Source organism: Lepidothrix coronata, unplaced genomic scaffold, assembly GCF_001604755.1.
Source record: "Lepidothrix coronata isolate B3197 unplaced genomic scaffold, Lepidothrix_coronata-1.0 Scaffold2, whole genome shotgun sequence".
Taxonomy (NCBI): Eukaryota; Metazoa; Chordata; class Aves; order Passeriformes; family Pipridae; genus Lepidothrix; species Lepidothrix coronata.
In genome coordinates, this window is record NW_016690182.1 from 4,078,719 (window position 1) to 4,103,261 (window position 24,543).

The following is a 24,543-nucleotide window of genomic DNA, read 5'->3' on the forward strand; positions in this document are numbered from 1 at the left end:
CACTCGGGGGGTTCCCGCCGCGGCCCCGCGCCAGCCCCGCCCCGCGCTCCGCGCCACGCCCCGCCGGGCCCCGCCGCCCCTGCCCTGCTCGGGCCAGGCGGGCCCGCCGCTGCCGCCGCCGCCGCGCTCCGGGGGGCGCGGGGCCGCCGGTCCCCCCCTTCGACCGCCCGCGATGGTGCAGCCCGGGCTGAGGGCGGGGCTGGCGGGGCGGGCGCGGTGCCGCGGCGGGATCCCCCCGTGCGGTGCCGCGGTGGGCGCGCCCGGAGCCGCCCGCAGGCCGGGGCGGGACGTGCGGCGGGCGCGCAGCGATGGCGGCGGCCGAGGTGGCGCGGCAGGTGCGGGCGGGCGCGGGGCCGCCGCATCGCGGGGCCCGGGCAGCGCCGGGGCGGGGGAACCGGGGCCGGGCAGCGCCGGGGCGGCGGGCGGGACAGTCGGGCACGGCCGGGGCGACGGGCCGGGGCGGAGGGGGGCGCGGGCTGCGGGGACACCGGCCTGGGGCCGTCTGCGGGCTGCGGGGCTCGGCCCGGGGCGGCGGCTCCCGGAGGGTCGGGGTTTGGGGTCCGTCCCCAGGGCTTTCGGGATTGCCCGGGGTAGGGGGTGTTGGGGTCCCCCGCTGCAGCCCGGCCCGGCGCCTTGTCCTCCCGCACCGGGATGGGCGGGGGGTCCTGCCCGGCCGGTGCCCCCGGACCCGGCGCTGGTCGGGCTGCAGCGCTGGGGAAGCCTCGCCCCGCTCCCCCGCCCGGGGTGGGGGCCCCTCGCCGGCCGGGGCGCGGCGGTGGCGTCCCGGTCTCTCCAGGGATGCTGCTCTCCCAAAGGAACATCGCCCCGTGCTCGGCAGTGCGTGGTGCGGGGAGGTGGCCGGGCCGGCACCGTGTGCCGGAGGAGCTGCGGGAGGCGATCGGCAGCAGCGCCGTGTCCCCGCTGCGCTGACCCGGAGGGACTCCCCGAGATGTCCCCCCGGGCCGCCGCCGTGCTCGACACAAGGTCTCCGTGTGCCTGCGGAGAATTATCTCCGCAGGAGATACGAGGAGGAGAGGGAGCCGAGCCACCTTTGCGTATGTTAGAGAAATGGTAAGAAGGCATCTGTAACGCGTTTGCATGCGGAAGCGTTTTGTCTGTGATTTGATGGGCTTCCAACTTTGATGTCCGTGCGTTAGTACAGAAATAATACTTGAGAGGAATGCTTGCCATTTCGTCTTCAAAGCAGTAGGTTTTAGCATGGACCCAGTCTTGTTGAACGGGTAAATGTAGCCATTCCTTGCCAGTTTGTGATGTTATTTCTTCCTGGACATACCCATTGCCTTGTATGTGACTGCCAAGGTATGTAAAGTGACTCACTTGCTCCCCTGTCTTTTAAAAGCAATTGAGTGTTAGACTTTCCTAAGATAATGTACAGGAGTTTCAGACATCTGCTCGTGGCCTGGCATGAATTATGATATGGCACAGCCTCTCTTTGGGGGCAAAAGGGAAAGCTGGCTGTGAGACAGGCTTGAAATTAATGCGCTGCAAATTGCACATGTCTTTGTTCAGATAGCTGACTTGTCAGCCAAGGTCTTGGGCATCCGGTCATGGCCATGGTTTGTGGAGCAGTCAGCTGTACTGTCCAGGTAATGCAGAGGGCTCTGAGTGTGCCAACAGGGTTAAACGTGTGAGGCCTGGATTTGTGGGGCAGTTGGGATCACCACCCAGCCTCTGCCCCAGCAAACCGTTCATCAAACCCGCGTTTATTGTGGAGATGGTCAGTGAAACCCCCTCCTCCCCGGGCAGCCAGTGGGGCCGTGTCACCACCAAGCTGAGTCTCTTCTCCTGTCCTCTCTTGGTGCAGAGGGTGCAGGATTTAAACGCTGAGACCACAGGGAATGTGTCCACTCTGCTGCCCAAGGGGGAGGATGTGTGCAGAGAACCGACTTGCCAGACACTATTCAACTCTCAATCTCTAGTAGGGGTCAGAAAAACCATTATGACTGCTGGTAGTGATATGTATTTTTGAGTTGCTGGAGGAGACTTCTGGGAATGTATCCAAACTGCATTGGTGTTTCTGCAGCCTTTTGGCAGGGGCATAAGGAAGTGTAATCTTAGGAGTTGTCAGAATTTGAGATTTTGGAAGCACTTGACTGTGCATGTTGAGTGGCCGAGTGATGCAGTGCGTCTGAAGAGGGTGGTCGATGGTCAGGATCTTTGGTGAGACGTTTCTTCCTTTCTGTGGTGGCTGATTGAAAACTATTTCCCTCTCACTTTTCTTTTTCTTTTATATTCTTGTTGATTTGTTATCAGCTGAGCAAAGAGAAGAAATACAAAGTCTTTATCTAGACTTTACATTCTTGCTTTACATTTATCTCAGGGAGGATGTTTATACTGTCTGCTGGATAATTCCTTCGTTGCATGAGAGAATTACTTGTACAAGTGAGAAGTAATTCGTACAAGTGTTGCTCTAATTTGCTGTTTAATCAGAGCCAAATGCAGTCTGGGGAAGTGGATGCTGTAACGCCAAGGTCAGGAGAAGGGATCTAATGTTGTTCTGATGTGGAAAACTGTGGTGTGGAAACCTCTGTTCAGGTTCTGCCTTGCTTTGTGATGTGACCTCTTGTGCAAGAGTTGTCTCAGGTTTGGGGGTTAAGCCCCCAGGTCTCAGCATTACGGGGCAGCAGAGGGGCAGGGGGGGTGGCTGCTTTGAGCACTGGCAGAGGTGCTGGAGCTCTGTGAGTGTTGCTTGATTTGGTTTTGTTGTGGGATGGTGCTGTTGTGTTTGTTGCAGCAGTTTGGAAATCCTTCGAAGGGAGTCTCCAAGGCCTCAGTGTTTTAAGTGATTCTCATTTGGGAAGAGGTGGGAAATTGTGTCAGAAGTACTAAATGTCAGCTGTCAGTGTCCTAAACAGAAACAGTCTTCTCAATTAGATGCAGCCTTTGGGAGCAGTTTCATGCTGTGCTGGCCTTGTTTGGATATTGGTCCCTTGGGTTCAGAGCTGTGACGTTCTTTATTTGCCGTGCTCTGCTTGAATATCACGAAGTGGAGGCTTTTCATTTGCCGTGGTGTCCTTTAGACCAGGCCACCAGAAATAGTTCTGAATATGCAGCGTTGACATTTGCAATGGCAGCATCACTGTGTGTCTCAGGGACCATGCTCTGCTTTATCTCCACAAAGAGGAAACGGCCTCTCAGGGCTTTGAGGACGTTGGGAGGTGACAGTGCTGTACCTGCTTGTCGTGTAAAGTAGATCAAGGCACAGACATATATTCAGCAAGATTTTCCTTTAATCATTTCTTCATCCCAAGGACCCTGGAATGATTCAAACACCTCGGAGTCTAAATCTCACTGATTTTATGTAAACTAATATTTAATGTGCAGTGCTTTCAGGCTTGGGGTTGTCCATTATAAAATCTTTGTATTTTTCATATATTTCTAATAGTTCTCTGTAAGAATCAGAGTAGGCAGTGATGGCTTTTTTGACACGGAGAAACATTAACAAAAGGTTGTGTAAATCCTTGAAAGACAAGCAAAAAGTAAAATAACCTCTCCAAGTGGCTGCTCCTTACTTTCACTCTGCAGTACCCTGATGATGCAGCAAGAGAGTGTGTTGCTCTTTTTGTTCTTTTAATCTTGTTTGTGACAAACATGCTTCGCTTCCTCCCGAGCAACAACAGCCCATTCTATCCTGGAGCGGGTCACTCTGTGTATATGGGGGAAAAGAAGGCATCTGGGATCTTGGTGTGGTGCCAGTGTTCACACTGCCTTTCCAGACATTCCATCTTTGCCTTTGTTCCAAGAAGCTGGTAACCTTAAAGCAGAGAGTATGGAAGGACTCAGCTATCCAGCACTCACTGATGCTCAGGGAAAAAGCCTTCACGCAATAGTTAAGCCTTACTTACCTTGTTGGTACCTCTGTATATGTTTTAAATTTGATCTGAAACTTTGTTTTCAAAGATAAATAATACAAGACAGCTCTTGAACACTTTCTCAGCAAAAAGCTTATAAGCTTAACGTATTCTCCTTCAGTGTTGAACAAGGTGATCCAACTCTACATTTAATATACATCCAGGATGACTAATCATTGTGTTCATATGTTGTTTATGATTATGGTCTTTATATATAGCAGCATTCTTGGTACAGAGACTTGGTGCCTGAAGACTGGTGACTTGCACAGTTTCTTGGTGGATCAGATAGAAAATGTTTATTTTCTCTCCACAGGTTTGGTAACTGCTGACAACTTTCTGATGTGTGTTTGACCTTAAAACATTTTTTCTTATTTTTTTCCCATTGCATCTGATCTCTTGATGCCTTGGCCAAGGAGGTTTTAGCTTTTTTGCCAGAGTAGCACATGGTTGTGTAGTTAACATGAAGGCTCAGCTGCTGTGACTGGAAATCGGATTTCACAGTACTTGTTTCCTGGCCTGTAGCAGACGTGAAGTGTGGTTTAACTGCATTATAAAACCACAGGTGACTAGAAAAAGAAGCTGCAGGAAATGACTTGGAGGCTGAATTCTGTGCGATGGTAAATGCCTGCTCTCAGCCCAGTGTGGCTTAACTTCTACCGTTTATTTTGTTCCATCTGGATCACACTTATATTTAGGGATGAGGGGAAGATTTGTTCTTAATGAGAGCCTACACTCCCGCCCACGCTTCCTGGGGAGAGTAGTGTTCAAGCAGTCTTCAAACGGTGCAGTTTTAAGGCTGAGTATTAAAAATACACTTGATATTTCTCCTTCCCCAGGAGCAGTCTGCCTGTGGTTCTCTCTCTCACCTTCACGGACTCTGTCCCCCCATCTGTTCTTCACCGGGACCGGGTGCTTTTGCTGCAGATCCAGCACTGCCATAAGATACCCTGGTGCTGGGTTTTGTTTTGGTGAATGCAGTCTAGGAGAGTTTGAGTGTGTTGTCACAAAAATCTGTGTGCCTGACAGCCTCCCCTTCTTCTGCTTTAGCTGTTTGTGCATTGCTGCACTTGGAGCTGCATCCTCAAGGCAAAACCAAAATCTGCTGGGGAACTCGAGCGCCTTCCTCATGAACATGTCGTTAGGAGGGAAGGTGCTCAGGAATTAATAAAGCACCATATTTGGTGAACATCTTGGCAGGAAGAGTCAGACTAATACACAAAATATGGCTAAGGGGAAACATATTTACACATCACAGACTGGTAAATATGGTTAATGGCTGCAGTGTATTTGGAGCCTCATATCTGAAAAAAAAAAAGACAAACCCACAACAGCAAAACAGTAACAAGGCGAGTAATGATACTGACAGGCTACTGTAGTAAATGCACTCCTTGGGGATGTTTTCCTAGCTTAAAATACCAGTGCCATTAGCAGAAGAGGGGAAACCAGTATGCCTGTCCTTGCAAACAGTCTTTCAAGATACGTGAGAGCATGATTCTGAAAGAACAAGTCAAAAATTACACCCTGTAAACTATTGCCTTTTGGCTGTAGTATTTCTTGCAGACTTATGATGTTCCTGGAAAGCCAGAGGGGAATTTTCTGGTTTTGACACTAAAATACGTTATTAAGAGAAGCCTTTTCTTCAGAGAGGCAGATAGTTGCTTTTTGGGGGCTGCAGGAGGGCAACTTTCCAGTACACACAAATAACGTGGGTGTAGCACCGTTCTCTCTGTTTTGCATGATGCCATTTCTGAGGCTGAGCTCCTGCATGTGGTTTATTGCTGTTTGCTGGGCAGGGTTGGAACCCTGGGTGCCTTGGCCTACACAGGCCTGTGTGCAATGGCCAGGTGGAAATTCCTCCAGAAGGAAGTGGCTGTGCATGGTGTGGAGCTGGAGCTGGGCCTCAGCCCTTCTGCATCCTGGGGCAGAAGGGGGCACCTGGCTGGGGAGACTGGGTTGGTGGTGTTGGGCACAGGAGAGAGGGTGCAGGAGCACCTTGTCATGAAGTCCTTTGGGTGGCTGGGCAGGAGCAGCCCTTGCCCCCCCGCAGACAGGTTTGGGTACCCCCACTCCCAAACCCTCGTGCAGGCTCCCTTCTGATAGGGCAGTGGGTTTATGAGCAGCTGAGTTCTGGACACATTTTCTCAGTTTGTGTTTTCCTGTTTGGTTCCTGGCTTTCAAAGATGTGCTCTGAAGCTCGGATAGGAACACTTGGAGCTGGAGAAGACCTGATGCCTTGCATGGTCTGGCCACCTGCCTATGTGAGCATCTCCCTTGCAGCTTCTTTCAGTGATCCCTGATTTTCAGGTGCCAGTGGCTGTTTTACAGATTTGGACAGACTCCTCTTTGCAGTCTGAGATTTTCATCTTCACAACAGTACAGAAGATATTGCTGTGTTTGATAGCTTGGAGCTTGTATTCTCTGCTGTTTCTGTGCTGCAGCAATTGAACTTTGCAGAGACAATGTGTTTGGGTTGCTCAGTTACTAGATGTAGGTCCAGTTGTTCAGTTACTAGATGTAGGTCCAGTTTTCCTAACTGTTCTAGCTAGTTTCTGTAATTGCAGCTGTGAATGGGAATTACATGTGAGTTCCAATTCACATAAAGTGAATTGTATTAGGCTTATAGGAGGAAGTGTCATTAATACACTCCTTTGCACCGGAGATTCTTTTTGTTTTCAGTATGAGACTTGAGTTTCTATGTATTTCCTCAAGAAACAAGTGTTTTGCTGCCTCTTTATTTCAGCAGCTGTGTTTGGGTACGTGTTTTGCAAAGTTTAGTATTTTTCTGACAGGGCTACCTTCAGATGTGTGGCAAATGAAACGTGCTATTTGTGCCGCCTGGATTTGTTTTGGGGAAGAGGGAAGCACGCTGACATGATTGACAGCATCCCTGCAAATCTGCTTGGACTGTGCAGTTGATTCTGCTTGGGAGGTCTTAGAGAATAGACAGAGCAGTGTATTTTGCTTGAAAATGACACAACTATTTCATTGTATTTCAGGGTGAAGGCTGTCGTACTGTCCCGCTCTCTGGACACGTAGGATTTGACAGTTTGCCTGACCAGCTGGTTAATAAGTCAGTTAATCATGGGTTTTGTTTCAACATCCTGTGTGTGGGTGAGTATTTCCATTTTGGGAAGTTCTCTTGCTGAAAAGTTCTCTGCAGCTGGATGTAGCTTGTCGGTGACAGCGTTAACAAGGTAGCTTTGATTTAAATTTCCCCAACTGTTCTATTTTCAGTAACAAGATTTACTGGTGCTCTGGGAAATCCCCGCTGGTGTTCTGCAGTATGGCTTTCTACCAAGCAGTGAAATAAAATGCCTAAAATCACAGGCTGTTATTATGATCTTTATTTTCCTAGTATGTTTGAATTTCACATTTTTAAAAGAAAATAGGTACTCATGCCAGAGTACTTTGTTCTGAGGTCTTGTCTGGCTAGGTATTGAATTATTATTATAATTATTTTAACAAAATACTAGTCGTCGCCTCTTAAATCACTAAAAGCTATTTTCTTCTCCTCCCTTCTGTGCATACTTGAATTAAAATTGTGTCTAGCCAAGCCTTAACTGGTCAGACGATTATCCAAGATGCCATGTGTGGATCACAGCTGGGGCCTGGCACTGTAGCAGGACTTGGTGTCAGTCCCTGCATCCCGTCTCACAGGTCTTCCCAGGGTTAGGATCCCAAATAGTCCCTCCTTGGAGGCAGAAGTAAAAACCCTGTATGGCTTTGATAGAGTGATTTGGCAATGTGGATAAGGAAATTAATAATAGAGAATTAATAATTGTCTGATTGTTTTACTGATGCTGATCCCCTGCCTCTGGGGAGCAGGAGGTTATTGTGTGGCCATGGCTGCTCAGGATAAGCCCTGAGATGAGTCTGCAGATGATCCTAGCTGTGCCTGGTGTGACAGAGGGAAGAGAAGCAGCTGTGGATACCTCCTGGGGACTCAGCTGGTGGTCAGCATGGACACAGAGCTTTTCTGTCCCCTCCCATGAGAGATGCAGCTCATGGTATGGACCTGGTGTTTGCCCAGGACAGGGTTAAGTCTGAAACAAGAGTAGTGGAGCGAGGAGAGGGGAGCTGAGCCCTGTTAAATGGAGCTGAGAAGAAATTTTTCTGTACAACGGCATTCCTGTGAGATGATAAACTTTGCTGACAAATGGAGGTCACTGTCAGGCTGAGTCGCTGGTGATTTCCACGGTACGTAAATGTGATATGACCTAGTGAAACTCCTGGCCCCAAGAATGAAGCCTTGAAGAGTTTCCTTTTCCACTTACCGAGCTGCAGTGTTTTTTTCTACAAGTTCTAGGTGTAGCAGGGAGTGCCTCCTGTGGTTATATGTTCACTTTGATGTGTGGAGAGGAGTTGAATGCCTCTGCTTTCCTCTTTGGAGGACAGAAATGGAATACATTAATCCCTTGTCGATCTGAATGACAAGGACACACCAAGATCAATGTGCATTAGTTATTAATGTCAGTCTTTTATGAACAGTAATAACACCGTCAATCCTGAAATAAAGAAACTTTATAGAAAAAATGAATAAACTTAATTAGAAAAAGATCCACAAATCTAGAGTTGAGGAGGCCAGGCTTTAAAGTGTTTTTTAAGAGTTGTCTGGTGCCTCTGTTAACTTGTGGAAACAGAGTTAAACTCTTAAACATCCTGGAGAAAAAAACCAAAAATTCCCAGAGTTCGTCTGTCATTTATTCTGTTGGATCTCACTTGGACAGCAGGAGTTTGGGGTGAAAAATTGAAAGAAGAGGGAGCAAATGAGGATTGGAGCAAACAAAAGGAATAGATGAAGTGATCCCATAGAGAGGCCAGTAAGCATGACAGAAAGGCACTTCATTGCCTCCCATTTTTCAGATGTGTGTGGCATCTGTTGGAGGAAAAATCCAATGGCAATTTTACTCTGCGTCATATTGGATCTGAGCCACCGATCCCTCCAGCTCCTGGTGGAGAAGCCAAGGAAAGCATCAAAAATGACTCTCAGCAGCACGTCCAGAGTGGAGCAATTTTTAGCTCTTCTCATGCTGAAAGCTGTCTCCCCTTTGAGACTAAAGCCAAAGATAGAATAAATGAGAAAACCTCTCATAAGAAGTTAGGGGTTGTGGATGGTTTCTCTGATCTTTTATTCCTCAGCACAGTCATTTTCTTCCTAAAGCTTCTGTGATAAATTGTTAGTTGCCTCTTAGTTCAGTACAAAGGCTGAAGAGGTATTTAATGGCTGAAACTTTCTGTGCTGACTATTTCTCAGTGAGATGGGGGAAATAAAAGGGGAATATATATAGGTTTTTAATGTAAACTTGCTCAGTTTTGGCCAGGGTAGATCACAGTTGCATTAGACTAGTATCCCGTTATAAGCAGGATTTTCCTGCTTCTTCTCTTAGGGAACTTGTTCTAACTGGCCTATCCAGTGCAATGAAAAATGGCTATTTAAGTAGAAATACCTTCACTTTCCCCAGGGGCTGTACCAAGACTGCTTGAGGTCTGTCACTCCAAATGAGTGAGCCCCGTGGTGTGTGGGAGCTCTCACCAGCTGGAGGAGGGAGGGATGTGCACAGGCTTCCCTTCTCTCCAGCAGGCAGCTCTCTGGGGTGACGAGCTGTACAGCCTGGAAGTTACCCCGTGGTTGTTTTTATGGTCACTGGTGCAGCCTGCTGAGGAGACAGCACGGTTTCTCCAACCAAAAAGCCATCTGTCTCCTCAGCCCTCTGCTGCCCCCTCGCCACTGGTCCCCTGGGATGGATGGTGGGAGCTGGGTGGTCCTCTCAGATGCTTCTGCATCTTTTGTGAGCTGATGTTGCTCCTTTTGCCTCCACAACCCAGCCTTTGCCCTGCAGTGGGTGAATTGTGTGGTGTCTCTGTACACCTGTCAGATGAAACGAGCTATTTTTTCCCGTCTCCTTGAGAGATGCCCTTATCAGGCTGAGCTGCCTCAGGGCTTGTCTCAACAAACCTGCTACATTGGATTAGCTCCCATTTCTACACATGAAAAGGCTGTGCATGCGTATACATTTTCTTTAAACTTGAACTGTTTGATATCTGGAGGCACGGTTGTTACTCTTGTGAAGGACAGGTGCTGCTCTCTCACGAAAGGGTGCTCTTCTGAAAGCTGTTCTATGCCTTTGAACAGGGAAATACTGCAAGGACTTCTCTGTCCTCCCACAGAATTGAATGAAGATCATATGATTGGGGCCTCTTAAATCCCGAATGATGTGGAGAAGGGGGCCAGTGAGCAGTTGCTTGTTGTTTCACTTATCACATCCTAGGGAAAAGGAAATTAAATCTCCAGCTACAAAAAAAGGAGGTACAGCTTTTGTGGTGTATAATTCAGCTTACTGCTGCAGGGTGCTTAGGATGCCAAAATTTCTGTGGAAGGAAGAAGCCATGAAGATTCATTCACCACAAAGATACCTGTATTGATTTGGGAAGCTGGGAGCTTGTCCCAGCTGTAGTTTTGCAAGTGATGCCACTGCTCCATCAATGTGGGATTTGATGAACCATTTCCATAGAGCACTGAAGCAGTGCTGGTCCAGTGCATGTGCAGCTGGACCAGAGAGCAGATCTCAGAACGAGAGGAGGTGTGGGGAGCCCAGCACAGTGACTCTTGCCTGACAGCCTGCTGTGGGCATTAAGAGTGGGTGGTGCTTTCTGGGCACTGCTGTAGGGCTGCTGTGTGTCCAGAACCTGGTGTGGTGTCTGTTGCCATTTTTGTTTGTTTTTTAATGTCTCTGAAAATCGTGGGTCTTAGCAGCAAACCTCCATCCCATGATGAAAGGCACAACACTACAGCTTTTCAGTAGCTGTCAGAGCTTCCTGGTGTAGAACTCTACCAGTAAAGGTCACCCTCTCTGCCCTGTCCTTTTTTGTCAGCCCTGTTTTGGGAGAGCAGACCACTGCCTAGTTGCATAACCCCTAAGTACGGTTTTGGAGATCAAATCACGTGTGCCCATAAGCTTGACATCAGGAAATAATCCCCCTGCCAAGGATGCCTCTCACTCGGTCTGTGTACACCGCTGCTTTTTTCACAGTAATTCTGCCTCTTAATCCCCATTCATCATTTCTGCTTTTTGGAGATGATTCCAGTGCTGTTGGCTGGAACAAGCACGCACCACTTTGTCCTTTTCATCAGGCCATCTGTTCCATCTGGACTCCTGTCCTTACAAGTAGCAGTTGGCACCATTCACATCTTCCAGCCAGCAGAAAGTTGCCTCTGTGTGAGGCAGAAATTCCCAGGAGATTCAGAAATCCTCTCTTCTGTCGTTTTGGCCTTCAGAGTAACACTGCTCATGTTTAACACAATGAAAAACTTTATTAGCATCTTCAGTCTTTTACCATCTCATGTCACTTTGTCAGTGTTAACATTGTGTTTCTTTCAGCTGAGACAGTCTTTCCTCTCTTCTCCACTGTCCTCTTCCCTGGCAGGCTTTAATGCTGTGCCATGTCAGTGGGGTCACACAGCTCAGGGACAGGGGTATCTGCTGGCTCAGTGTAATTCTTGGTGTGCAGACTTCATGTTTGACGTGCTGTGTTAGTGGCTGAGTGTTTTGTGTTTTAAATGTGAAGTTGTAGGTGTTTGGATGGTCAGCTCCCACCTATGGAAAAATGACTTACCAGTTCAGATCTTACCCTTCCAAAAGAAAAAACTTAGTGTTTGAATTCAGAGTTGCCTTTGCTGGCCCTGTGTAGGTGTCATGAAATAGAATATAAAAGCATGTCCTGCATCTCTTAGGCACTTGACCTGGCCCCTCTGACATTAAAGTCCTTCCTGCTGGAAACAGCACATTAGATTGATTTAAAGTAGGCAATGATTAACAGGTTCAGGATGTGCTTAAACAATAGTCTTGGCCTCACATGAACATCTTTTGCCCAAAAGAAGGAGGGAGGCAGAAACCAGAGGTGATTTACAGGGTATTTTGTCTGCCTGGAAGTCAGTGTGGGTTACACATGATCTGTGTATCCGCTGCAGGGAGCAGCTCCCTGCCCTGGTCACCACTGCTGCTCCCCTGTCACCCTGTCCTGCAGCCCTGCAGGCTTGGGAACAGACTGCTGGATCTCACCCTGCTCCAGGGCCTGCCAGGCTGTGAGGCAGCGGCATAGGAGGAGGCTTTGCAGGCTGGTGTGTGGGTGATGGTCCCACACCCCAGGGCTGATGGACTCCCCAACTCAGATGTCCCATCCAGGGTTCCTGGCATTCACAGGCGAGCAGCCAGCTCGCTGCTCTGTCCCACCCATCCCTTGGCAGGGGCTCTGGAAATGCTGCAGCCTTCTCAGGCTGTTTAGATTTTTGTCTTTTTTTACACTGCCGTTTTCCTGGAATCCCTGAGAAAGGCCTGGCAGGTCCTACAGGCTGTCTGCTGTTAACTCTCAAAATCCCTGTCCAAACTGTGGCGATGCTCTGGTCTGCTGCACTTTGTGCACCTGCTGCCTTTTGGGGGAAAATGGTACCTGAGAAGTCCAGACAATGAGATCCCAAGTCGATGAAGGACTTGCTGGACGAGCTTATTTTTCCAGCGACAGAGGTAACGTTGTGCTTTGCTGGGTCCCCCTGCCTTGCTCTGGTCAGCAGTGTCATAGGCACAGCTGATGCACTGACATAGCACAAGGGACTGCAGCCACACCAGCCCCTGGTGCTGACTCCCTCTTCCCCCCTTCGGATTGCAAATGGGATGCAAAAAGCAACTGGACTGGTGGCTGCTCTGGCCATATCTGGCATCCCTTGGTGATGGAGCACAAGCTCTCAGCTGGCTCTGCAGCTCAGGGTGTATGCTGACTTTGAAATGTTAATGAATCTTTCTGCCTCTGGAAAGGTATTTGATATGTGATCCTGGCAATCAGAGAAGCTCAGTTCCCAGAGCAGGGGATTTGGGTGTTGGAACTGGGTGATCTTTAAGGTCCCTTCCAGCGCAAACCATTCTGTGATTTTATGAATCTGTGTTTGCCTTGCCCTGCCTATCTTGTAGTTCAGCCCTGAGTGAGAGAAATCCCTTCTGTGGCCAAGAGAGGAATTTGCCTGCTTGAAGGGGTGAGGCTTGGAGATTTGGACATTTGGAAGGGCGAGGATGGGGAGGAGTTTCCCCTTGTTGAATTGGGCATTTCATGCAAGTTTGGATCTGTTGCAGAGCTCTAAACTTACAAAAATAAGAAGCTCTTTTATTCTGAGCAAAGTAGGAAAGTGATGAAGTTGTTTTGGTTGGGAGCTGAGGGCTGAGGGAAGGAGGGAAAGGCTGCTGCAGCCAGACACAGCCCCCCTGTGCTCCCGCAGTGGGTGGGGGTTCAGCTGGCTCCTGAAGTTTCTGCAAAAGTCAGCCGGGCAGCTCAGAAACTGTTGTTTCTCCAAAACACAACAGCCCTCACAGGGCAACAAACCAGACTGCATAGGAAGTCAGATCCTTTGAGCTCAGAGACCTGGCTCCATTCTCAGAGCTTGGCAAGGGAGGCTGCCCTGTGGAATGCAGGCACAGAGGGATTTGTTTTATTCTTCCTGGGATGTATCTAAAACAAATTTAAGACTGGTCTCTGGGATTTCTCTCTTCCTTCCAGTTGGTGAAATAGTTACCTGTTGATAGAGGGGATCCAAGTAACAGTTCAATGCTGCAGAAAGTTTGGAAGCAGATTTTGGAATATTGTATAGCTTGTGTAGCTCCTAAGATATGGAAACCAGATACTACCAAAAATGCCCTCTCCCAGTCTAGAAGGCTGATTCCCCAACTCAAGCTGTTGTGAGTAGAAACCCACTGCACAACTTGCTGCAGGACTGGAATGAATTCTCAGGGTTTCTGCACTGTAGGAGACTGCTTCTGTGGCTGCTTATTAAACACATATTGATCTGGAGCAGCTTTTTTTGGAAATGGCAGTAAGCCCCATTCCCCCCCCCCCCCCTTTTTTAATGAAAACAGCATCTTCTGTAGTGTAGCTGTGGGTTTATGCAGGATCTGAATGATGCTTTCCCCTTCGCCTTTTCACCTCTTTCTTTTCATCTCTATTTTCTAACGATATTAATGGCCATTAGACTGTGAAATGTAATTTGCCCAGAATACAGACCTCCCATTGTTCATGGCTTTCTGTTTACCAGACGCTCCCTTGGGAGCATGAGATCTGCTTTCATCTGCTACAATTTCACCCCTGTTAATGGTTGGAAGCTGAAAGGCCAAGCCATATTAATATTCAACTGAACATTTCAACTCTCTTTTTTTCCAACAGGGGAAACTGGCCTTGGTAAGTCCACCCTCATGGACACCCTTTTCAACACCAAGTTTGAAGGTGACCCAGCATCTCACTCACAGCCCGGGGTTCAGCTGAAATCCAGTACCTACGACCTGCAGGAGAGCAATGTCAACCTCAAACTGACTATTGTGAGCACAGTGGGCTTTGGGGATCAGATCAACAAAGAGGACAGGTGAGTGTGGGGGAGAGAGGCTATATCATGACCTAGTTTTTCATGCAAGGTCTCTCCCTGTGCCCTAGGTGGGCCAGACTGCCTTGTACACTTTTCCTGCTTCTTTCTTATGGGTTGTCCTTGTCATCTCTTTGTGATGGGACAGGTAGAAGAGAGGACAGAGGCTGTGGAGTGTCAGCACTGCTTTGGCTATGAAACAGCTTTTCTTACGCTGTCAGAGTAATATCTGTCCTGCTGGCAACCTTCTGCCCAAATTCATCTGATGGGGAGAGTGGAATGCTCCAGGGCAGCATCTGGGTTTGTTTTGGCTGTGCTGACCACAAGCTGCCAACCAAACCACCTGTGTGGTCTAGTGACCACTTGGCTTAATACCCACTTCTCCGTGTTGCCAAAGGAAGCACGATAACTGTGCAGTGAGATACCCAGGGGAGGTGTGTCTGGCAGCTCACATCCCAGAATGGCTGGGCTGTGGTGGTTAAGGGATGTGCAGTTCCAGCAGGCAGTCTCCAAGGTGCATCTTCACAGAGACATTGCTGACGGGATTTGCTTTGTTGTGGGTCTGTTAGTTTTTTTTTTTAAACTGTGTTTAAGATGCACTGATGTCCTTTACATTATGAGTCTGAAAGGCTCTGTATTTCAGAAGGCCTTGGAAGGGTGCTGCAGGGATTTCCTGCCCAGAGCACTGGGCAAAGGCAGTACTGAATGGAGCTGTGTCTTCCACCAGCAGGACTCAGGGCTGTGAGAGCAGCAAGCCATTCAACCCCTGAGTGCAAGCAAGGGTTACACACTGCTGCAAATGAGTCTACATCATTCTTGCTTTAGAAAGTCTCTCACCCTCTGATTTCAAAGTACGAGAGTCCTCTTTCCCTGGGGAGGATGACATGTCTCCTGTCCTGTGCTGAATCCTGGTACTGTGTTTTGACAAACAGGCTGCTAGAGTCTGATGTCTCCACGTCAGTAGTGTAACTCTAAAATTTTTTTTGGTGGAGAGGAAGGGAGATGGAGAGAATTGGTCTCAGGAAGTGAATTCTAACAAGCAGCTTGTTTCTTAAAAGCAAGCAAAGGAGCACTGTCTGTTTTTCTCTCTGACTGTGAGATGTATAGCTTTTTTTTTTTCCTTTCACCAAAGCTATAAGCCCATCGTTGAGTTCATTGATGCTCAGTTTGAAGCCTACTTGCAAGAAGAACTGAAGATAAGAAGGGTCCTGCACAACTACCATGACACCCGCATCCACGCCTGCTTGTACTTCATTGCTCCGACAGGACACTCGCTGAAATCCCTGGACTTGGTAACAATGAAGAAGCTCGACAGCAAGGTGGGCACGTTTAACTCTTATGGGGCAGGTTTGCTGTTTGCATGGTGGAAAGGCTGCTGCTTTTCCAGAGCTTTTCCCCACCTTGAATAGCCCTTCTGGTGGAAATGACTGGCTCGGCAGATAAATCCTGTAGATTTATTGATCGCTTATAATTTTTTGAAGGTCGTTTTGCAGACTTGGAAAAGCTCCCTGGTGCAAAGTTGATTACTTTGTTCCTCTGTTCTTTTCTAGGTGAACATCATTCCCATCATTGCCAAATCTGACGCCATTTCCAAGAGTGAGCTGACCAAGTTTAAAATTAAAATCACAAGTGAACTGGTCAGTAACGGGGTTCAGATCTACCAGTTCCCAACAGATGATGAATCGGTGGCAGAGATAAATGGGACAATGAATGTAAGTGACTGGGTGCTTCCTCCTCTCATAGAACAGCACTGTCAGCATAGGGGTTGTTGGGCCATATTGGGGTGTTTCTTAAATCTGCTTTCCCTTTTTATTTTGTGTCTTAAAAACAGGATTTCACAGAGATCCCCTCCTTGTAGGGTCATCCTAGACTAGCAGAGCCTTGTGGTCAGCTACTGACTCTCTGGTGGGCTTTTCTAGTCAGAAAACAGACTTTTAACCCCCTCCTTGTCCTCATGCATGTCTGTTGAGGGACATGTAAGAAGCCAGACAGACAGTGAGGCCTGGCTGTGCAGGGCAAGGACAGTCCCGGATTATGGATTAATAAAATGAATGTTACCTGTCTGGTGTGAGGGGCAGACTGTCTGCAGACATGCACCTCTGCTCCTCACCCTGTGTTTTTCGCAATGAACAGTTCTCCTGTTCTGGACTGGTGTTTCCTGGAAAGCCCTGCCTCTATGGATGTCTCCTCTTGCCTATGGCTGTCCTTGCAGCAGAGCCCCTTCACCTGGCCAGCTCTGGGACTCTTGTCTGCACTGAGTTCCTGTTTTATTATTGATCCAGGTTCTTAGCTAGGTCCTGGTCTGGTTTGGCCTTTTGACTCTGTTGCTGTTGGCCAGAATGGGTGGACAGGGAGTGCAATGAGGCTGATTAGAACAGTGTCTTTTCTTTGAGCTACATCCAAAAGCTGATGTCAGAAATAAAACACAAGGGTGGGACCAGAGGCCCAGGCAGCCCAGTGGCCCTTCTCTTCTGCTTTTGGTCACTTTGGGAGTACACAAGAAGAGAGGGAGTGTGTACAACTTTCTCTAGTGTCTAACCCTGTTAGCTCAAGAGTTTCTCTGTATTTCTGTCCCATGATGTCCTGCCACCAGTAAATTTCCAGGATCTGGTGGCAAGGAGTTGCACAGGTTAACCAGCAGTGTGTGAAAAACAGTACACAACTTGGTCCAGACATGCCTCAAGGTGCCTGCAGGTGCTCATTCTGGCTCTGGCCTGCACAACATGGTGGGTGCCTGTCTGTGGTTCCTTGAAGAGGGAGCAAACTGTCCCTTGGCCCCTCTGGCAGTGCATCCTGACCATGGTCCCATATTCCAGAAGGCTTTTTACAGGAAAGCAAGTAGGGGAAGTTGCTTCACTGCTGTTAATGTAGTACAGGTCTACCTGATGTGCTTTTGTGTCACCTTTTGATCTAATATTAAAGAGTATTCTGGAGAGGCCTAAAGAAACATAAGGTTTGTCCTGACGTCAGTGGTGGTTTCCTGGTCAGAGTGGTTTTGTGATGGTATCTTTCTTAGTGCTTAATGCTCTCACTGTGTAGAGTTACTAGTGGAAGAGAGTTACTGCTGGAAGCAAAATGCAACATCACTCCATCCTCAAGGAACCAGAGGTGTGATGATAAAAGGAGAAGTCCTTCCCTCTCGGCCCTTCTCTGCTCATCTTTCCTTTTAGCCATTCACATGTTCCCTGGGAGGGAGTTGCTGTCTGGGGCAATGTAGACATTTTGGGTTGTGTCAGTTGCTCACAGAGAGATCAGCTCTTTAATCCTCCATTGAAATCATATCAGTCAGAATTACCAGGTTTATGGGAACTAAGCAGGCCAGAATCTGAATCTGATCAAGGCAATTTTGCAGGCCTGGAAAACTTGTATCCAAGTAGTGATTTTATTAGCAACATAAGACAAATCTGCTTATGCTTCAGGGCAGGAGATGAGCTTGTGGAGGGACTGAGACCATTAAAAGAGCCAGAATGGGTTGATTTAGGTTTACAACTTAAATTGCCAATTTAAGTTTAAAATTGAGGAATGGGAAACTTTGATTTAAATAGGTTGCCTTAACCTTGTGTTTGTACTCCTCTACAGAAAGCTTAATTGTCTTTGCCTGTTACAGATCAACATATTTGAAAGGTTATAAATACAGTTTTCATAATTAAGTAGTGCTTCTTGCTGACCATCAGCTTCTCTGGATCAGTTACTTTTTTCCCACAAAGTATATATATACAAGTTCAGAGAAGACACTGTCCAAAATTCATTAGGTCTCTTCCCATCTAGATTTTATTCTTGCATAAAATCAAATAAGAAAAACAAGCTCTCCTATTCTTTCAACTCCCTGATGGCTTTTCCATTTTGAATTAGTTAGTCTAATTACTGAAAAAAATATTCTCCCTGCACCTGCTAGTTAAATGAGATCACATGCAGCTGTGTGAACTGTCCCACATGGTGGGAGCTGGAACTTCCTTGCTAGTGGAAAAAGGGAATCACCAGCACTTTCTCCCTGGCAAAGACAGCAACTGGACGGTTGGTGCCTGTGGAGGAAGAGTCTCTGCTGTTGAGTGTAACCAGGTCCATTGATGGCCGAGGTTCAGGCCGTGCCTGTGTGGCCATAGCACGGTGTATCTGCCACTGCCTCAGGCTTCTCCTCTTGTTCCTATTGCTTGCTTTGTCCATTGGAAAATCCTCTTACTTTGCTCTCCCAGAGGCCTGGATACAAAGTGAACAAAAAGCATTAAGAGCTGTGGGAGAAGCCAGTCATGGGATGCTCCTTATGGACAGTCCAAAGAAGCCAATGGGGAAGTCTGGAAGCTCTCCCTCAGAAGCAGCAGGATGGGAAGAGGAGAGAAGTGGGCACCTCTGGTGCCCCATCAGGCTGACCACTAGCCCCACTTATTCTGTGTGTCCCATGTGAGAGGTGGGAGGCTGAGCAATACAAGTGGAAGAACCCATCTGTGTGAGTGCTTGCTGGCAGTTTTGCTGTATTTACAGTTTGGCTCTATGAGCCACACTCTGACAGCAGAAAACATAATCTGTGAAATCTTTTGCTTGTATCAGCTGTCATGAACTTGTCCAGGTTTTCAGATAAGCTATGGAATTCTCTTGCCTGCTCTTGAGAGCAATCCAGGGTCACTGATCTTCCACGTGGTTGGTTTCCTGGGGCCCTTTCAACTGCCCAGAACTCAGCACACTTTAAAAGCTCTCTAGCAAATGTCACTGCATGAAACTCAGCAGAAGGGCTTGGTGCAGGGAGCTGGAACTCTAATTTTTAAAGTGCTGAAACTTTGCACTGGACTTCTTTGCAGCTTGGCAGAATGCACACTATCGTTCCCAAGAGCAAGTGGAAGTGTGGACAAATCTCACTTACTGCGCCACAGAAAAGTGCAGCAAAGTATGATGGCAGTGTTGGGGGTTTGCCTGGCTACCTGAGTCTGGGGAATGAGGGGACTGTAAGGTCAGGTCTTCAGAGCTTAGATAAGTGTTGGGAGTGTTTCTTTTCCAGTTTTGCTGAGCTTGCACTGGGCAAATCTCTTACTTTTTGCATTCTTCAGAGAGACCATCTTTACTGAGAAATTACTGGTTTTGATTTCTGAATTTCTGAAAAGCAGATCTCTCTTGTGAGCCCCAGGGAGTGCAGAGTCCTTCCCAGCTCAGCCTGGGGCACACCTCGGGGCACACGTGGCCATGGAGGCTGACCCTGTGCAGGGACACATTCAGCCCTTCCTCACCAGGGCTAAAGCAAGCGGGGAGGAAGGAGCTGTTCTCTGGGGGTGAAGGATGGACTTCTATCTCATGATCCGATGCAGCAAGGAGTGGAGTGTGAGCCAAGGGAGTGGAGGGGGGATAAAAAACCAAGAAGGCTCCAAGACCTCTTACTGCTTCTGTGCTTGTGCAGATGTTCTCCTCAGCCACGGCAGCCCCGGGACAGCACCGCAGTCAGCGCCGCGCAGCACATTGTTCGAGCTGGCATTCTGATGCCAGTCTTGACTGGCTCATCTCACCTGAGACCCTGTGGCTGGGAGGATCAGCCAGGTAGAGGATATAGAGTGGTAGCACTAACAAGGTTTCCAAAAAGGACCCACCCTGCTCCCCCTTTGTCTTGGGCTAGTGGCCAGTGACTAGACTCCCTGAGATTAGCGTGTGCGTAATGACTGTTCTGCTCAGTGGCTGTGCTAATCTCTGTGTGCTGGCGGGTCAGCCAGGTGTGAGAGGGACTAATGTGGGTATCATGAAATGTGTTCCAGGCCCACTTGCCATTTGCAGTGATCGGGAGCACGGAGGAGCTGAAAATAGGAAACAAAATGATGAAAGCTCGTCAGTACCCCTGGGGCACAGTGCAGGGTGAGTTGAGCCCTGGGATTTTCATGGCGTGAATGGTGACATGTATGCAAGTGGGCTCTCGTAAAAGGAGGAAAGGCCTGCTGGACTTTATTGTCTCATGGGGAATTATCCTTTGCTAAATCCTTGTGTCAGGCCTATAGCGACAGTTTGCTCTGCTCCAAAGGGCTGTTAAACCTGTTGGAGGAGTAGACAAGTGGGGAATATGGGAAGAGATCTTTGTTTCTGTGCCTACCTTAGTCCTTACCATGTCTTCTTCCAGTGGAGAATGAAGCTCACTGTGACTTTGTGAAGCTGCGGGAGATGCTGATCCGCGTGAACATGGAGGACCTTCGTGAGCAGACCCACACCCGCCACTACGAGCTGTACCGGCGGTGCAAACTGGAAGAGATGGGGTTCAAGGACACCGATCCAGACAGCAAACCCTTCAGGTGAGATCCTAGAGGAGACAGGAGAGCCTGAGAGAGGCATTGCTGGATGTGCCATGTGCTTGTGTAAGTGTGCGTGTCCTTGGGAGAGCATGGAAAGAACCAATGCAGCAAGAAAACCTGCCAGGTCTAATAAATCCAATTCAGCAAAGGTACTGGCTGAGTGAGAGAGGGTGAAAACACGGGGAGCATGTGCAGGACTGACTGAAACTGCAAGTATAAGAGGAGAAATATCTGTGCTGCAGAGGCACAGCAGTGTTCCTCTGAGCTAGTGTTTGTTGCCGGTGGGTATCTTTGAATTGCCCAACATTCAACATACAGAAAAGTGTAACAGATCCCAAAAATTATTGGACAAAAAAAGACCTTGGGCACATGTGGGTGAGTGAGTAGCAAATGTGTTGTGTTCAAGCAATATTCACAGTGAGGACCTGATATCAGAAGGTCAGAGGAAACAGAGTTTGTCCCAAATCATATCACTGGACTTTCCTTTCTTTTTAGCTTACAAGAAACTTATGAAGCCAAAAGAAATGAGTTTCTGGGGGAACTGCAGAAAAAGGAAGAGGCAATGAGGCAGATGTTTGTCCAGAGGGTCAAGGAGAAAGAAGCAGAGCTGAAGGAGGCTGAAAAAGAGGTGAAGACTGCAGTACTTGTCTCTTCATGGTTGTGAGTGATAGATTCACTCCCAAGTAGGTAGTTGCTGCCAAAGCACTTTCTGCAAAGTGGGGTTTAGGACTTTCTTATCAAGAAGTCTAAGGTTTAACTTGGATGGGGACATTAAGGTGTTCATCCTGTAGGACAGAACTGAATCACAGTGTTTACTGTGTACAGCTTACTGCACCAGGAAAGGGCCATAGACTTGATTCTGATGGAGAGGTGCAGTGTGGCAAAAACCAAGGAGAGAAGCAGCCCTTGAATAAACTTGTTATACAAAAAGGATACCCATACAACTTCCTTAGCATTGTGAAAAATCCATTAATTTACTGACCTTTAAAGAGGAATAAGGAAGAGACTCCTGGAAATGGATTAGGGATTTTTTTACAATTATGCTCTCTCAATCCTCTGTTCTTAGTGTGCACAATGATGCCTCACTAGAACACTGCCTGGTTTGTGAGTTGTTGTGGAAGGAGACTGTTCCCTGCTCTTGTCTAGGCACTCTCAGCTCAGGAGCTAGAAATTATGTAGAGACCAATAGAGACTTGCAGGCTCAGGTATCAAGGGATCCTTCCATCTTCCTCTTTTCCTGTGCACAGAGTATCTGGTAGTGCTGGGTCCTCCTCACCTCTCTCCTTTCCCTTTAGCTGCATGAAAAGTTTGATCGCCTGAAGAAATTACATCAGGATGAAAAAAAGAAGCTAGAGGATAAGAAGAAGTCTCTGGATGATGAAGTAAATGCATTTAAACAAAGGAAGACAGCAGCTGAATTGCTTCAGTCTCAGGCTCAGCAGGCTGGAGGATCGCAAACTCTTAAAAGGGATAAGGAAAGGAAAAAGTAAGTTGCTAACCCAGTGGCATTTGCTTTTTGGTAATGGTTCTCCTTTACTAATTTTCTGGGTGTTCATATCTCCCTTCCAACATAGCCAGTCCTTATCATGGGAAGGTTTGCAGCCAGATCTAATGCCTAGTAAGGCTGAGCAGTAGCTGGAAGCGTTTAACCTTCAGCTGTCATCCTGAAGAGCTGGGAGCAGTGCTAACCTCCCTCATTGCCTGCTGACAGCATGGGAGAGAATGAACTTATTTTTATTCCCCTAGATTCCCTGCTCCTCCCCTGGTCTGTCAGTGCTTGTAATGAAGTGGAACCATGCTAGCTGCCAAGGCGAGGGTGTGGGTAGCAGGGGTGTTCCTCTACCCCCAGAGAGGAGCATGTCCTGTCTCAGATTCTTATTTGTTCAGTTTGGGAAAAAACTTGGACTGTGAAAAGTCTTGACTTATGGAGCCTGCAAAATGTAAGGCTGCAAAATGAGGGGACAGGTTACAGCACCTTGTTAGCACTAGTATTCTTCTACAGACCTAAGTCAGCTTTTTGCCCTCCACATAAGCAGTGGGAGTTACTGCATGGCTTTAGCAGGGGTTCCCTGTGCCAGGGACTGGTGTTTCAGGATCCACCCCCTCGTAAGGGTCCTGGGATCTGGGCAGTGCCCCTTAGGGGCCTGGGCTCTTGAAGCTCTGCAGCTGATCAAGAGCAACCAGCTGTACAGTGAAACAGTGCTCCCAGTTCTCCCAGCATTGAGCAGTTCTTCCCACTGGGGTACATTTCCCAAAATGAAGCACTGTGCCACCTGGGTGAGTGTACAGACAGTGGTGCAGAGACAAACGAGTCTGGTTTTGTACCACTGCCACAATCCCCCCTCTGCACGTCCCTGGGGCAAGTCCAGAACAAATCTTGCCTGCACTATGCAGTCTCAAATACATGAGGAAGTGCTGTTAAATTTGACAATATGGGATGTGCCCAAAGAGCTGACAGCATTGTTTGTCAGAGAAAAAGCCCATGACCGTTAAGCTTGGAATCAAATGAGACAGGAGAGAAACACCCGATAACAAAAATGAGATCCTGGTTTAGTCTTTTAATTTTGAACTGGAGCTGCTTCTATGTCAACATTCTTTTCTGATGAGTAATTAGCACTGCCCTTTTCTCACTAGTCTGTTCCTTTTTCCGCTGCCTATGTTGATTTGCTCATTTGAATTACCTTCAGGGGGTTTTAGTATCTTTTCATGCTGAGGAGTCTGAGACTGACTGGGAGCGGACTTCTCTCCCCAGCCTGGACTGTGTAAGGAATACACAACTGAGTTCTTTCATGCTTATAGCTCTCAGACATCTGATCACTCAGGACTGCAGACTTCAGCCCTGAGATTAGTCAGGGTCAGGAATGCAGAAAAGGGAAACAAGATGCCCTCTAGTATCAGCAAATAGTTGCTGTGGCCCGAGTCACACTCTTGTTCCTCGAAGTGCTTCTGATCTCAGAAGAGCTCCTTGACACCAAGCACACTGATATGGTAAAGCTTTGGTACTGTCCTGGTCATTTAAGGGCACAGAAAACTCCATGACAGAGATGGGTCAGTGCTTCAGTACGGCTTGGGAAGATATTAGGGGGCTTTCCTCTCCTCCGGGAAAATGGCTGTGTTAGAAATGGTGCTGCTTTCTTTGCTCTGTAACTTCTCCAGTTGTCCTTAATAATCCATTTCAGTATTTAGATCATAAATTTTCCTTAACAATCCGTGAATTTCACAAGCTGTAGCTTAATTGTAGCTAGTTCACTACTGTCTGGCAGTACACTAGCCTTTTTCTTTCACAGGTGACTCCTTTAAACCTAAGCTCTGTAATTTGCACTAATCATGACTTAGTTTATTTTTGTTGTTTTTGTTGTGACATCATTATCATCATCATTAGCTCTTTACCTGTGTGCTGTTTTACAGTTAGCTGCTGTTTGGCTGCATGGTGCATGAGGCACATTGTCCTGGTAAGCTCATTAACTAATAGAACCTCACAGTGGGATAGAGTACCCTTCCTAAAAAAGGGAAGGGTAAAAGAAGCCTATAAGTATTATCTCTGTCTTCCTCTGCTTTCACCCTCACAGTATGTGCTCTACCAGTTTCTCTCTACATATGCAGTTGTAGAAAAGGGATGTAATTGTCTTTAAAGATTCTGCAAAGTAAAATGCAGAAACTTTGTATTAGGATATGAAACCTAAAAAAATAAGGATTAGGTCCTTTTCCTTTTAAATCTTCCCAGCACTTTGTTGGCTCTGTTCTCTTTATTCCATTTCCCTTAGAAATAAATTATATTCTTTAATCACACAGGCCATGTTGATACTATGGCAACAATTGCTATGGAGATGTGGTGCTGATGATACAGCCCAGCCAGCCATGTAAATGCCTCTTCCCTTTCTCCTCCTTCCCTCCCACCCCTCCCAAGTTGTAGTGTTAACTTGTGGTTACAGTGAAGGGGAAGGTAGATCCCCCTCTTCATATACTAACAGATAGTAAAGTCTGCCAAGCCTAGAGCTCTCCTTTGTCCCAGAGCACC

The 24,543-nt window shown here is 47.7% G+C and overlaps 1 protein-coding gene across 8 annotated transcripts in view; it reads left to right on the plus strand.

Annotated features, from left to right (window-relative positions):
* The first annotated feature begins 258 nt into the window (after positions 1-258).
* The window catches only part of SEPT6 (septin 6), a 29,246-nt gene continuing 4,961 nt past the window's right edge, over positions 259-24,543 (plus strand). For 3 of the 8 annotated variants that reach the window (XM_017815040.1, XM_017815029.1, XM_017814998.1), the window contains exons 1-9: positions 259-335; positions 6,869-6,983; positions 14,076-14,271; positions 15,401-15,587; positions 15,819-15,980; positions 20,001-20,097; positions 20,357-20,525; positions 21,021-21,153; positions 21,821-22,011. In XM_017815040.1, the coding sequence (XP_017670529.1) occupies positions 309-335; positions 6,869-6,983; positions 14,076-14,271; positions 15,401-15,587; positions 15,819-15,980; positions 20,001-20,097; positions 20,357-20,525; positions 21,021-21,153; positions 21,821-22,011 (1,277 nt within the window). In that variant the 5' untranslated portion in view covers positions 259-308. Of the gene's footprint in view, positions 336-5,989; positions 6,131-6,868; positions 6,984-14,075; positions 14,272-15,400; positions 15,588-15,818; positions 15,981-20,000; positions 20,098-20,356; positions 20,526-21,020; positions 21,154-21,820; positions 22,012-23,933; positions 23,978-24,543 lie in introns of those variants that run through there. The other 5 variants (XM_017815049.1, XM_017815020.1, XM_017815010.1 and 2 more) reach the window with 5 other exon arrangements.